The sequence below is a fragment of the Tripterygium wilfordii genome, chromosome 16, assembly GCF_013401445.1.
Source record: "Tripterygium wilfordii isolate XIE 37 chromosome 16, ASM1340144v1, whole genome shotgun sequence".
Classification (NCBI taxonomy): domain Eukaryota; kingdom Viridiplantae; phylum Streptophyta; class Magnoliopsida; order Celastrales; family Celastraceae; genus Tripterygium; species Tripterygium wilfordii.
This window is the reverse complement of record NC_052247.1, coordinates 588,328-603,983: the sequence shown is the minus strand read 5'-3', so window position 1 is coordinate 603,983 and position 15,656 is coordinate 588,328. Positions and strand designations below refer to the sequence as shown.

Here is a 15,656-nt window from a genome sequence, read left to right as displayed (position 1 = left end):
TAAAAGCAAAATATATTGGTCAATCCACTCCAAATATCTTATAGTATATGGAAGTATAAAACAAAATCAATACAACGTGTGGGATATATAGAAGTAGAAACATAAGAATCACAATCATACACTAATTTATTAAGAAACAAAAATTAAAAAAAAGAGAGAGAGATATCTTGAAATTTGTGTACGGACAATAAGATTTGTTTTCATTATTTTTTAAATATTTAATTAAAACAGATTCTCCCCTTCTGTGAAAAACAAGTGATTGTCCCAAATACGATTTGAGTGATTTTTGGCCTGAATTGTTGCTAAATATAATAAAATTTATTTTTTTCCTAATTTTCTTTACATATTTATCAAATAATAAAATATCATGGGAAAATAAAATATACACAAATCCAAGGAAATCTACATTGATTAATGTGCAAATAATTAAATTAAATAGATTCAAAATAATCTTAAAAAAGAAAATGTATATAAAATTTACTAAATTCACTACACGGTTTGTTTTTTCTCATTATTTTTTTTTCTTTCTCACAAATTATTATTATTTTCTTTAGAAATAATATCAAAAAACAAAATAAGATAATAACACATGATTTGCCACTAAGGAACAGGTGTCAGCATATCACCTGGTTGATATGGTGGGCCCACTCCACACCTCCCAAGTCCAGCCGACCGTCCTTTAACTTCGTACGTTAATATATTTTTATTGTTATTGCACAAGTTGCAATAATAAATTAAGCCACATTAAAATTTATAAATATATTTATATTTTTTGGATGATTAAAAATATTTGTTCATTATACTAAGAAATGGAGTCAATAAGGGTGGTCTCTTTAGTGACACAAAATGTATATGAAAATGTTGGAAGGAGGATTGAAGTAATATAATATACAGGGTTTGTTTGGTCTATTTGTTTTTTGTGTATTTTCAAATATTTTGAAAAACGGAAAATAATCCTAAAACACGTTTGTTTGATCATTTTAAAAAATACGGAAAACGTAAAATATTGTGAGGCTCATGGCTTAAATGGATTAATTCCCTTTCTTTTTGAAAGATTTGGTGGGCCAGATTAAATGTTGAAAATTTTAAAAAGTAAGCAAAAATAGTGATACCTATGCAAAAGCATAAGTCCTATTTGTAGTCCTAAAAGTTTTACAAGATCTACCAAGAAATCTTCACAGAATCCTTTATTATTTCTGACCACAGATTTCCTTTTTTACACAATATTCACATGATTTTAAGTGTATATATATATATATATATATATATATAATCCCTTAATTTTCTCTAGGAAGCTTCTTGATGAACTTCTTTTTAGAATATTTTGGGATGCTAAGAAAATAATATTTAATTTTAATGACAAAAAAGAGAGGCTAAACATAGACGATTATGCGAATATTAGATTTGACATAAAAAAAACACCGAGCCACTAGTTGGAATAGTAAAAATGGTGTGTATCATCACCCTAGTGATCAGGGTTCGAATTCCCCTCCCATGTTTCAAAAGAAAAAATTGACATAAAATAATATATAAAAAAAGGTATAAGATAAGACATGTAAATTAGTCATTATCTATTAGGCTTAGAAAGATAAATCTGGCAAGATTACCTATCATACTGAAGAGATATGGTTCAGTTTATTTGGGATGGGATTTTGATGGAAAAAAACCCAATTTTATTTTATATTAAAATGACCAAATACTTTATATTTATTACAATTCTTTTCCATTTCCTATTAATATAATAAAAATAGATAACTTTTTTAAAAAGTCAAATAGTATTTGGTATCCTATATTATGGGCAAGTTTCAATAATATGACCCCCACATTGTTCTCTTGCAAATGAACATCCCCAACAAAACCTAATAATCAATTTTTGTTGGTCTCTTTTTTTTGGTTAGCGGGGCAGGCGATGATGTAGCCAACTCTAAATTTTTGAATAAAGGGTTTGATGATAATGATGATGGGTCTGGAGTGGGGCTCTAACTTGAGTACTACCATTCTATTTGAGTATGTCTTAATCATCTCGATTGAGGGGTCGTTGACAATTTTAATTGGTCTAAGTCACACTTAATACACAATTTATCATGTCGTCGGGTGAAAAACTTCTGTGTGCACAAACCTAACGACTTGAGTTTATATCCATATTTAGTGACAAATTTGTATAGGGTCGGTAATAAAAAAAGACCTACTATAGCCTTTAGATTAATCAAAGGGCCAAAAAGGGACATTATTTATAAGGAAGACAGAAAAACAATATAAACTTATTTAAAAAGTGGGGAAAAAACATAGCACCTTCTTTTGCTTGTTATCATCCAATTCAAAATCAACCTAGAAGATCCGTGAGATTCTGGATCAAATCTGCCGGATCTTGCTTTTCCAAACTGTCCTGATCCTCCCAATACGATTTTGCTTCCAATGGATGACACCCCCCCTATTTATAAACTCCTCCACACCCACCCATCTCCACCACCACCACCACCACAAATCCCACTTTGTGTCTGTCTTGTCTTCTTTGGGTTATCCAATCTCCCAATCCTCCACTTCAATTGATTCCAGTTATGGCCATTGGAGCAGAGACCCAATTCCATGTTCTTGCTGTTGATGACAGTATCATTGACAGGAAGTTGATTGAAAGGCTCCTCAAAACCTCTTCTTATCAAGGTAAACAAAAACTTGATTGATTGTTTCTTCTAAATTATTCCAGCCGCTACTATCCCAGTCATTCCAATGCGAAAGATTTTTATGCGCGCACAGAATTTATATGTATCATGTGAGATATATAACTGGAATAATGGGAATCCAACTGTTTGGATGTTTATCATTTTTCGATTTTGTTGCAGTGGGCAATGGGGGATTTTTGATTCTGGGTGCTAATAATTATAATTTTTTTGCTGGTTTTTGTTGCAGTTACTGCAGTTGATTCAGGAATTAAGGCCTTGGAGTTTCTGGGTCTGAATCAAGTACTGATAAATGATGACGATCCCAGTCTCCCCTCTGTTTCTCCAGATAATCAGAATCAAGAGATTGAAGTGAACTTGATCATCACAGATTACTGTATGCCTGGAATGACTGGATTTGATCTATTGAGAAAGATAAAGGAATCTAAAACCTTCAAAGATGTACCAGTTGTGATCATGTCCTCAGAGAATGTCCCTTCAAGGATTAACAGGTTAGGGTTCAATTCCCTTCATCTTCTATTCAAAATTTAGGTAAAAAAAATAAATAAATCTGGGTTTGGGATTAAAGTTCTTAGAAAATCTGGGTTTCTTTTGTTTTGATCATCAGGTGTTTGGAAGAAGGAGCAGAAGAGTTCTTTCTGAAGCCAGTTCAATTATCAGATGTGAATAAGCTTAAACCACATCTGCTTAAAGGGAGATCCAAGGAAGATGAACAACCAAACACCACCAATAACAAGAGGAAAGGCAGTGAAGAGATTCAATCTCCTGAAAAATCAAGAACAAAGACACAACAATGACCTTGAAGTGGTTTAATTAGCAAATTTTTTTTCCTTTTGTTTTCTATTACAGAGATCAAATAGAGAGATTTAGATTCTTTGAGGGGGAGAAAGAGATAGTGAAGAATCCTTATTTGTAGGAAAATGATTTGACCACTGTACATTATCAATTCAATTTTGGTCATGAGATTATGCTTCTCCATTTTTTTAACCGGGGAACCATCTAATCCAACATGTACTTTGAATTGTTTAGTGGGTGTAAACTTTGGGCCGTTAGAAGTTAGAATTGCTTGTATCACACCGACGACAAATAAGATTAGACCGAAAGTCATGCTGGTGAAAATGAGACTCTAACCCCTCCCTGAAAGAAGGCCATAAAGCTCAAGATACCGGAAAAATCCCAAGAAAATATTACAAATTGGTTCGAAAACAATCATCCATCCAAAGTCTAAAGATATAGTTACATAACCAATTGAGCTATCGCTCTGTGATTTATGCTTCTCCGCTTCTGTTGATAAATCTCCACTTCAGTTGTGTTTTAGGTAGAATACAGTTTTTGACAAATCCAGTTTCCATAGGAAATGGGCCATTGGGCTTAGTTTAACGCGAAGCCCAAAAAGTTGTGTTTTAGGCGAATAGAGTTTTTGAGTTTTGACAAACCCAGTTTCCATAGGAAATGGGCCTATTTTGGGCCTAGTTTAATGACAGGCCCAAATCTGCTCATTAGGCCCACCAATTGGAACGATATTTTATTTTTGGGGAAAAAAACAGTGATTAAAGTTCCTTTGAAGAAATTGTGACGTGGCGGCGTACCATTGGTTCTTTGACCAGACTATTATAGAAGTCAACCTTCTACGACTACGAAAGTCGTAGTGCAATAAATCACCGGACTGCCACTTCCTAGAATCAACCATCATTTTCAGTGACTACATACATCGCATTCACATTTTTCTCAGATACTCTCCTTCACTCCTCTCAACAGACTCGTCTCCTCTCTCAACGCCGGGGTTTTTTTCCCCCCTTACTTTCCTTCGCTTGCTCTCCATCCGAACAAAACCTCGAATCAGTCTTACCTGGATTCTTTGAACTCATCGCATTCTCTCGTCGTTTTGCTGCCGGAAGTCCACGCGATGAACTTCTGGAGCTCGCGCTTTGCTTAGTTTTCTTCGATTTCGAACCCTCACTACTTGGCTACTGTTCGAGGTGGTTCAATTTGATCGGGAGTGGACTGAGATTTTGCGCGGAGAATAGGAGCTGAGGTTTTGAGGTGTTTCATTTCAATGCCTGTACTGTGGCGCATGTGAGGTGAGCGGTGGCTGATTTGAAGGTTTTGGCTGCTGTGAAAGGAGGCTTTGCGTTCTTGGTGGAGGTAATCTGGCAATGTGTGTGTGGAGAGATGGACGTGCTCTAGGGATGATGTAGGGGACGATTTTGTTCAGCTGTTTATGGCCATGACTGCGGGGATGGAGCAATCAGGGGCTGGACGGGCGGAGAGAGACGTAGAATTGGTAAAGTTTTTGATGATTGCTTCTAGAAATTTTCTAGTTTTCTAGCGGCATTTTACTTTGAATTTAGGCAACGTGCCACAAATGACTAACGAGGTCTTTATTGTGTTATTGTTCATAGAACAAATGAGACTAGTTTTTGGTTATCAATGCGGTTTGGTTGATTACTGTTAACAACCTCATCTTGCAGTGTCTTTTATGACTGTAGCCATCCTAAATCAAGAATGTCTACAGTCATAACTAAGGCATTCATCTTGCAGTGCCTCAGAGTTGAATCAACTTCTTTTCCCAAGAAGAAAAGCTAGTTGAATGCCTTAGCTATGACTGTGGACATTATTGCTTTGTTCATTTCGTAATTGGTTGTGAGATAGAACTTTTGGTTTTCAAGCCATATTTTGTGATTGAACTGGAAGGGACATATGGCGTATTTCTTTGTAAATTTACATAACAAGAGGACATGGAGATGGTAAGAGGTGATGAAAGGTTGGAAAATACAAGCGTTGCCTTCTCTTTCCATCCCTTACATTTGCAAGATGGTCATATATTGTGTATTCATCTGCAGCACGAAAATAGTTTTGTCTGCACCCATAGCTCTTCATTACCAGGAAAACTTATTAGTGCATAATTGATCTTGCCAATGCCTAGAAGACAGGGCAAAACATAGAGCAAGAGTAAAGTTGCTCAATTGCTACCCAAGCGTCACAAGTTCAAAGCAAGAATCAGGGCGAGGCTAAGGTTGTCTATTTCCAGTTCCTTGACTCCACAATGCGTAGCGAGTGACTGTTGACCTTAACAATTCAAAGGAAGAGAATTATGACGTAGAGCAAGTAAATACTAAGAGTACGGTTAGTTTGAATTGTCAATTCTCCCATGATCTTAAGCTGTTGGGAGAGGATGGATTTTTATCGTATTGACAACATCCAACAGTTATTATCAATGTTGTCACAATTATGATCATGCATATATGATTATCTAACAGGAACCAGACCAAATGATAATTATTGGATAATACGCTGAATCTTGATGAAGCACTCGAGATTTCCTGCCTTATTGATTTTTACGAACTTGGTATCAATCTTCTTCTCTAATGATGCATGATAAAGTATGGTTTTTATGTATTATGTTCTGTGTCCTTGGATACCTTATGTAATATCTCTCTGTCCCCGCCATGTTCTCGCTATCGTGAATTTTTCCACATTGCTTAGTTTATCCTAATTCAGGTTCTTGACTTGTTACTTATTTTTTTCACCAGGCCATCACTGCTCTTAAAAGAGGAGCTCAGTTGCTGAAGTATGGACGCAGAGGGAAGCCCAAGTTTTGCCCCTTTAGGCTGGCTAATGTAAGATACTAATATATTTGAAAGTGCATGGTGCGCCTATATTTATTTTTCTATACTTTGCCCGCACTGATAAATCTGTCTATAAATAAAAACCCATGGAAAAGAGGGCTTGTGGTGGCGAGTTGCTGTTTTTTCCCCCTACTCGCCCGTGTGGTTGTTTTTGGGATGAATTTTTAGTAATTTTATATTGGATTATGAATGTAGCATTTGATGACAATCTTTTGTTTAATACGAAGCTAAATATGGTACTCTCTTCTTATTTAAGTAGCTGAGACAAGCAAAGCCATTGGAGATCAATTACTTTGTATCGATATTTTTGTAATTTAATTGTGGGTTACTTTGTTTCATCATCATCATCAACCAAGCCTTTATCCCAAAAGTTTAGGTTGGCTAAATGAGTGAGAAAATCAATGGGAATCCACTACGTGTATTCGTTTATGCTATTAATTTCTATCTATGATCATATTTTCATCAACTCCTATATGTTTTTCTCTGTCGCTTTCCATGGTTGCTTTTAGGAACTGTAATTATGTGAATGAACTGCTGCAAACACAGTTAATTTTTTTTTATGTAAGCTATTGTTTCCAACCTCAAATTGTCTGAGCTAAAAGATTCACTGTCTTTGGTTTTGCTCCTCCAGGATGAATCTGTTCTGATATGGTTATCTGGGAAAGAGGAGAAGCACCTTAAACTAAGCCATGTATCTAGAATTGTACCTGGTCAGCGAACTGTAAGTTTATGATTTGAGAACTCTGATGCTGTTCACATGGTGTATTTTGAGAATAAAAGAAAAACCTCAAATGGACTTAGTAATGCTGTAGCAAATCAAGTAGTCTCTGTATAGTTTTATGACTCCATATTTGTTTTGCTTCAGCCAATATTTCAGAGGTATCCTCGACCAGAGAAGGAGTACCAGTCATTTTCTCTTTTATATAGTGACAGATCTTTGGACATGGTAAGCATTATATTTTTGTGGCAATTCCTTCTTTTGATTGGCACTGCTCTAAATTCTGCCTCTGATTAATGAGCTTCTATGTTTTGTGAAAGTAATTATGGCATGTTTACTCTTGCCTTCTAAAATTACTTGTGCAATCTTTTATAAGCTTAGCTTCTCACAGAATCTGCTGATACGAAACCTCTGTACCAGATATGTAAGGATAAAGACGAAGCTGAAGTATGGTTTACCGGTCTAAAAGCACTAATATCTCGTGGCCATCAACGTAGGGGCCAAGGAGAATCAAGAAGTGATGGACTTTCATCTGAAGCAAACAGTCCTAAAGCTCATACCCAAAGAACTTCTCCCTTGAGCTCACAACTTGGTAGTCGTGATAGTTCACAGAAGGTGTTCTTCATTCTCTGTTCAGACAATAATCTTATTTAACTATTATGTACATTGAGTAAGACGCTTGCCTTTTGCTGATGTAGGATAGCGCAGATTCCCTCCATCTTCAAACCCCGTTTGAAAGCCCGCCTAGAATTGGTTTGGAGAAGGCAATCTCTGATGTGCTATTATATGCTGTGCCTCCCAAGGTTCTATTTCCTCCACCCTCTGCTTGTGGTTCTGTTTCTCATTCATCGAGAGGCTCAGATGGTATTACTGGGCGCACAAAAGGTATGGGTCTGGATGCTTTTAGAGTCAGCTTATCCAGTGCTGTTAGTTCATCAAGTCAAGGCTCTGGTCATGATGATGGTGATGCTCTAGGGGATGTTTTCATTTGGGGGGAAGGCACTGGGGATGGATTTTTGGGTGGGGGAGTGCATAGATTTGGACGCTCTTCTTTGAAGATGGATTCTCCTGTTCCAAAAGCCTTGGAATCTGCGGTATTACTTGATGTTCAGAACATTGCTTGTGGTGGGCGACATGCTGTTTTAGTAACAAAACAAGGAGAGGTTTTCTCTTGGGGGGAGGAATTAGGAGGAAGACTTGGTCATGGTGTCGATTCTGATGTCTCACATCCAAAGCTTATAGAATTTCTCAAAAAAGCCAATGTAGAACTTGTAGCATGTGGTGAGTACCATTCTTGTGCCATTACGCTTTCTGGTGATCTTTATACATGGGGTGGAAGTACTCATGATATTGGTCTCCTTGGACACGGTAATGGAGTCAGTCAGTGGGTTCCAAAAAGATTATGTGGCCCTTTGGAAGGCATACACATCTCATCAGTTTCTTGTGGACCATGGCACACTGCTGTTGTGACTTCTGCTGGGCAATTGTTTACTTTTGGTGATGGAACTTTTGGTGTGTTGGGACATGGGGACCGAAGTAGTGTGTCAATACCAAGGGAAGTGGAGTCTCTTAAGGGCCTTCGCACTGTACGGGCAGCTTGTGGTGTTTGGCACACCGCTGCAGTAGTTGAAGTCATGGTTGGTTTTTCCAATTCCAGCAATTGCTCTTCAGGAAAGCTCTTTACGTGGGGAGATGGAGACAAAGGGCATCTTGGCCATGGTGATAAAGAACCTAGGCTTGTTCCAACATGCGTTGCTGCTCTTGTTGAACCTAGTTTCTGTCAAGTTGCCTGTGGACACAGCCTGACTGTTGCACTTACAACGGCAGGACATGTATACACAATGGGAAGTCCTGTTTATGGTCAATTAGGGAATCCTCAAGCTGATGGTAAGCATCCTACACGTGTTGAGGGGAAGCTGATGAAGAATTTTGTTGAAGAAATATCCTGTGGTGATTATCATGTTGCTGCTTTAACTTCAAGAACTGAAGTTTACACTTGGGGAAAAGGGGCCAATGGTCGATTAGGTCATGGTGACACTGACGATCAGAACTCCCCGTTAATGGTTGACGCTTTGAAAGACAAACAAGTGAAAAGTATTGTTTGTGGTTCTAGTTTTACTGCAGCTATCTGTCTCCATAAGTGGGTATTGGGTATTGATCAATCAATGTGTTCTGGTTGTCGCCTTGCCTTTACTTTCAAAAGGAAGCGTCACAATTGTTATAATTGTGGACTTGTTTTTTGCCATGCGTGCAGTAGTAAAAGATCTCTTAAGGCTTCCATGGCTCCAAATCCAAACAAACCTTATCGTGTCTGTGATAATTGTTTTGGCAAACTGAGCAGATCCACTGAATTTGACCTTTCTCGCCCTGCTCCAAGTAGGAAAGGAAGTGTGGATCACGAAACACTTGAAGCCCAGAAAAATAGTGAAACTTTGGATTCAAGGACTCGGGTGCACCTAGGAAGGAATTTATCTCTGGAAGTGTATAAAGAAGAGGAAAGTGGATCTTCTCATAGAAGCAAGAATAGTACTCGCATTTCACCTCTTCCAAACGGAGCTTCTCACCGCAGTGCATTTAATAGCTCTAAATCATTTGGGTCATCCAAAAAGTTTTTCTCCGTTTCTCTTCCTGGATCAAGAATTGTGTCGAGAGCAACCTCTCCTACCTCGAGACGATCGAGCCCGCAACGTGCCACAACCCCTAAACCAAACCATTCGCTGAATGTTTATTCAAAATCTACTGCAGATGACGCTAAGAGGAAGAATGATAGTCTGGGTGAAGAAGTTCTTAAATTAAGTTCTCAGGTAGACATTCCATCCTTTTCAATTTCAATATTAAGTTTGCACATTTTCATGGTGTTAGCTGAGCGATATGCATAAATATTGGGTGGGTCCGCACTAACAATAAATTTGTATATACCTATCTGCCTAGGTCTGTTTAATTTTATGATTATGTCAAGAACTGACCATAATTGTGCTCCCTATAAAATAGTAGGTCATACTTGTTTAGATTGATTGTTTATTCATAGTTCAATACTATTTGATTCCTATTATGTGAACTGTTCGGGGTTCTGATGAGATTAATATCATCTACAACTTTTCCTTGTGTCGGATGAGTGTAATTTTATTCATTGTAAGACAATCAAAGGCTTATCTTTTGACCAGTTATTGGTATGGTTATGGGATATAATTAAATTCCCTCCGGTTCCATGTGAATCAATGTTCACAACTTAGCTGTGTCATGGGTTACTTTGGAAGGCAGTCATGCAGGTTAATATAAATTTTGGGAGGTAGGATGTTCAACACATTGAATACAGGTGCCAAACTCATTTCCCCAAATTCTTGCTGCAGCTAGGACACAACCCTAGAATCTAATCCAAAGAATAATGTTAATTATTTCAAAAGGATTCAAAATAGGACAGAAGGCTCTTCTATTGATGGCATTTCCTTGGAAAGGCAGATGTCGGTAGTCTTATGCCCACATTTCGTAGATGTTTTCATGGTTTGAACATGTGATGCCTAAAGTATAGTGACGACTTTACCACTGTGAGCCTACCAAGGTGGCGCTGAGCTTTTGTAAGAGTGAATAGAGAGAATCTAAAGCATCAGGTAACTTAAAATTCAATGACACGTATCTCCCATCGTACCACAAGGAGAGTGAACAATTTGTCCTTAACAATTCACATTGGTTAATTGCCCTACCTAGTTTTCCTTCATGGTAAATAGAAGTGCGTGTTCCTTAAAAATTTTAAGCTGATCTTCATCACATAAAATGGAATAATTTGGATTTGCATGAACCAATTTCGGGTGTTCGTTTCTTATATGATTGGGTTTGTGGATGTTGAGAAGTGGAAGGGTGGGCGAATATTCTGATTTGCATGTGGTGCTTTTAAGTGCTAACTCTGTGCATTGTATGTGGCTGAATTTAGGTTGAAGAACTTACTCGTAAAACTCAACTACAAGAAGTTGAGCTTGAAAGAACCTCCAAAGAGCTCAAGGAGGCGATTGCAGTTGCAGGGGAAGAGGCTGCAAAATGCAAAGCTGCAAAGGAAGTAATTAAGTCGCTAACTGCCCAAGTAAGTGACAAATTGTTCTTGTTTGTGGCTTTGATAGAGGATAAGTGTATAATCACTGTCAACAACCTGCAACATGGGAGATTTTTTTTTTGAATAGAAAAATTTTATTCAAGCACCAAGGGGGTGCAACCCAGACAGATTACAAGGGGGAGATATTCAACAGATCAAAAATATTCCCAGCAAAAGCAGAGCCCCAAAATCTAAGGCATTCAAACCAGTTTACTAAGAAGGAGTCAATGGAGGATTCATGGTTGTTGAAGACTCTGTTATTCCTCTCCAACCACAGCATCCACATCACAGACATAGGAATTAATTGAATAAAGTTTCTCTGTTGTTTGCTCCCTGCACTATGTACTTATGTAGGGAAGTTGGAATCTTATGAGTAGTCTGTCCATTAACATAATCCCCACATAAATTATCTGCAATAAAGGAATAAAACTCACAGAGTGCTAGAAAAATATTGAGTAAGCATGTCTGTCTTAAAATGTAGTTGCTAATAAAACAACCTTGCATATAAAATTTAAGCTTAATGCTTTTTAATGGTGGCTGTTTGCAAACTGATCTTGAAGGTACGCGGTTACACCCTAAAACATGTGACATTGGGACAGTTTTTTCTGTAGCTTCACCTTAGAACAATTCATGGGGACCTGCGAATTATTGCTACAATGTCATTGGGGGGATTTAATAGGCATTCTTGTCTTCCTTTAGGCTTTTGAAGATAAGTTACAATTCCGCTCTTACATTAGATATTTTTGTTTTTTGATCGGATAGTTTCATGGATTATTACTTCAGCACAATCCATCTTAATGCCAGATTATTAAGTTGAAGGATAAGATAAAAACGACTTGGATTCTTACTCTATGTAACCAGCAAAAATTGATGACATCTCTACTAATCTGAATATGTGACATGTTTATTCATTCGTGATAGCTGAAGGACTTGGCTGAAAGTTTACCCGTTGGAGCACCGCGAAATAACTATTCACCCTCTCATTCTTCTAGCCCCACTACAGTGGATGTGTTTTCTAGCACAGGGAAACAACTGAGCATTCCCATGAGTTGCCACGACCCAGATTCAAATGGATCAAACAGCCAGGTGATTTCTTATGGATCAGCTACCAGTAATAATAACACTTCATGCCACTCTGAACTGGCACATTCAGAAGCAAGGAATAAAGGCAGATCAACAAAAGCTGAAACCAGCCAAGGAGATGAATGGGTTGAGCAAGATGAACCTGGTGTTTACATTACTCTTGTTGCTTTGCCTGGAGGAGGCAAAGATCTTAAACGTGTGCGCTTCAGGTATATTTTTTTCTCAAGACAAAACTAATTGAGAATTTTCCCAGTTCTGCACTTTGGTGTGGTGGTGTCTTACCAAGCAATAAGCTCTGTAATATCACTTGGGCATGTGTTCCATTAACACTTCAGAGGGCCCAGAAGCCCAGAAATCTGCCATTATAGATGCTTAGCTTTCAGTTTGACACTAAATCATTGGGAGGGATAGGGTGATAAATGCCGGTTACTTTGAGATTCCATTTTTACAAAACAAAATACTAGTAGGCACGGCTAATGATGATGCTATTAGACTAGTTGGGGCTGTAGCTTTGTTTGTAAACTTTGTCTCATAGATTTTCAAGTTTTCCCTCTCTGTGTTTGGTCCTCTAACCATCAGTCTTCTTTCTTTTTTTCCAATTACACTTGTCAAATTCATCACGTCATGATTAATAGTCAAATCATGTGTTTGCAGTCGGAGGCGGTTCAGTGAGAAACAAGCGGAGCAGTGGTGGGCTGTGAACAGAGCTAGAGTATATCAGCAGTATAATGTTCCCATGGTAGAAAAGGCTGGTCTTGGCATTGGGAAGGAAACATTAGTTCACTAACCTGCCATACTCATGATCTGTCTAACACGGTAATTCCATATCCAGGAATTCGCAGCCCAGAATTTCTATGATGGCAGGATACCCGGGATTTTCACACTAAGAGGAGTGGGTGGTTTATATTTTCATCACCTAGGCCTTGCCTTTTCTTTTTTCCTGTGAACAGTTCAGCTGCATCCTTCTAGTAGGAGTGTAAATGCCTTGTAAGTAGGTTGTGGCTTTGAATTCAAGACTGCTGCCTTGTATATGCATGAGGAAACACTCATTCAGATTGTATAGCATTCAAAGTGACAGTCTTCTACATTGTCTCTCTCAATTAGAACATCCCTTTCAATGCTTATCTTCGCCATGATCCTTTGTTGTGGCATACTGGCATTTCGTGCAATTAACCTTCTCTGTTCTGGATTTCATTATGCAAGTTGTATGAGGTTCTGTGTTCAATTTCTATTGGGAATAATACCAGTGTTGGGTTTTGCCCGACTTACATCGTCTCTCGGATGAGAAAGTTATGTAACTTACACTGTCTTCCGATGAGAAACTTATGTGCATGCGGATCCAAAGGAAAGCTTGTATCTGCCTCCCCTATTAGACACACCATGAGCCGAAGCCCGAAGGTATCCATTGTTTCAAACGACCCTCTGGTTTCTTTGTTATCCATGCCAATAAATGCTCTCTGCAAAGATTATATGAATGTGTTGGACAAGCCTGTCTCAACTCCCCATCATGAACTACCGTATAATACACATCAACATGTATATATATGCACATGTATCATGTATGTATTTGGTTTTGTAACGTCAAATTCAAAAAAGGGAGGCGGTTTGTTTTGGCGACGTCTTTCTCAGTTTCTCTCTCTATATATAATAAACTGTCAAAGTTCTTTACTTTCTATCCACGGCTCCAAAGCTAGCTCCCTCCACATTTTATCCAACAGAAACAACCAGAAAACCATCAAAATAACCCCCAAATCCAATCAGGATCGTCAGGTTTTTCTGTTCTTCTCCAGCTTAATTCTTACAGACAAAACCCTGTACAGCTCTTGAGAAGATATTCTCGGAATTTCGCTTTCTGGTCATTTCTTGCCCCAAATAGGAACGTCAAATCAAGATTTTGAATATCTCAGTATTGCTTGATCGGAACCCCAAAGAAACACCAGATTCTTTGATTTTCGCCACAGTTTGCGATCTGGGTCGATGGCAGAATCAGGAAATAAGTCGGAATTGGGGACCAAGTTCAAATTATCCTCCTTCTTCAACCGTTCTCTTACGATCCACTCGACATCGAAATCGCAGCCATCTCCTCTCGAACGGGCTGCTTCCATCAACAAATTCTACAACTCGTATGAATCCGTTATAGGTAAGGTAAAAAAGCTTGCTACTTTATTTGATTCCCCAAAATCTGCGAAAGATGAAGCAAATGAATTGCAAGTACAATCACAATCCAAGCTAAAGTCATTTAAATCCATGGGACCAGTCAGTTCTATATCAGCTAGCTTCAATAATCGTTCATCAATTCGATTACCTGGTACGGAGGATCGAATTGTAATGTATTTGACTAGTTTAAGGGGAATCCGAAGGACTTATGAGGATTGCTATGCTGTGATTATGATTTTCAGAGGGTTTAGGGTTTGGGTTGATGAGCGCGATATTTCCATGGATTCAGCTTACAGATTGGAGCTGCAGAATGTTTTGGGAGAAAAGAATGCGAGTTTGCCACAGGTGTTTATCAGGGGTAAGCATGTGGGTGGTGCTGATGAGATAAAACAAATGTTTGAGACTGGTGAACTGGCCAAAATTCTCGAAGGGTTGCCGGTGAGGAAACCTGGGTTAGTCTGTGAGGCTTGTGGGGATGTAAGGTTTGTGCCGTGTGGGAATTGTAGTGGAAGTAGAAAGGTGTGTGATGAAGATGAAGGGGTGCTCAAGAGGTGTTTGGAGTGCAATGAAAACGGCTTGAGCAGGTGCCCGTATTGCTGCTACTGATTACAAACGTTCTCAAATGGTGAACTGGCCAGAATTCTCAAAGGGTTTCCGATGAGGGAATCTGGGTTTGTCTGTGAGGCTTGTGGGGATGTAAGGTTTGTTGTGCCATGTAAGAATTGTAGTGGAAGTAGGAAGGTGTGTGATGAAGATGAAGGGCTTGAGCAGGTGGTCCGGATTGCTGCTATTGATCACAAAGGCTCACTTCTGGTGCGCGGTAATTAGATTTACTGGTTTGTTCATAACCATAATTCATCAATATGGTTAAGAACTTTTGGAATTCAAAAGTTCATGGGGTTTTATTTTGTGGTTGTGCATGCATCAGTGAGGGAACTGATGCTCTGTTGTTTTAACAAAGGTTGTTCATGAAAAATAATAGTGTACTGTATGCCATCGGAAAGCCAAAATGGTTTGGTTATTCTGGCTGTATGTCCTAAAAGGAGATTGTTTCTCTCTTCCTAGAATGTACATATTTAGTGATACTTTTAATGCAAATGACTTGCATATGTTGCAATTTATGCTTGATGATGAGAATGGAGTTTTGTCTAATTACCTAACTTCCTGTTCTTGTTCAGAAACATGATCCATTAATTGTAAATCATGCCAGAAATGTGTATTTGCGAATCAACAATGAGAAAATCCAATAACCACAGCTTTTCCCGGTTAGATGGTTATGTAAATGAGATGCTTTCCATGGTTTCCTT

General features: G+C 38.3%; 2 protein-coding genes and 1 pseudogene across 2 annotated transcripts; all 3 read left to right on the top strand.

The window, feature by feature from the left end:
• The first annotated feature begins 2,558 nt into the window (after window positions 1-2,558).
• LOC119981000 lies at window positions 2,559-3,703 on the top strand (annotated as a pseudogene).
• A 665-nt stretch (window positions 3,704-4,368) lies between these two features.
• Window positions 4,369-13,361, top strand: LOC119980999 (PH, RCC1 and FYVE domains-containing protein 1-like). Its single transcript, XM_038823931.1, has 9 exons — window positions 4,369-4,962; window positions 6,212-6,298; window positions 6,939-7,028; window positions 7,173-7,253; window positions 7,446-7,640; window positions 7,724-9,829; window positions 10,954-11,100; window positions 12,031-12,401; window positions 12,847-13,361. The coding sequence occupies exons 1-9, from the start codon at window positions 4,900-4,902 to the stop codon at window positions 12,977-12,979; spliced, it is 3,273 nt and encodes a 1,090-aa protein (XP_038679859.1). The 5' UTR covers window positions 4,369-4,899; the 3' UTR covers window positions 12,980-13,361.
• A 495-nt stretch (window positions 13,362-13,856) lies between these two features.
• Window positions 13,857-15,477, top strand: LOC119980915 (uncharacterized protein At5g39865-like). The gene has a single exon (XM_038823756.1). It carries the CDS (start codon window positions 14,170-14,172, stop codon window positions 14,953-14,955), a length of 786 nt encoding a protein of 261 aa, XP_038679684.1. The 5' UTR covers window positions 13,857-14,169; the 3' UTR covers window positions 14,956-15,477.
• Window positions 15,478-15,656: the final 179 nt, after the last annotated feature.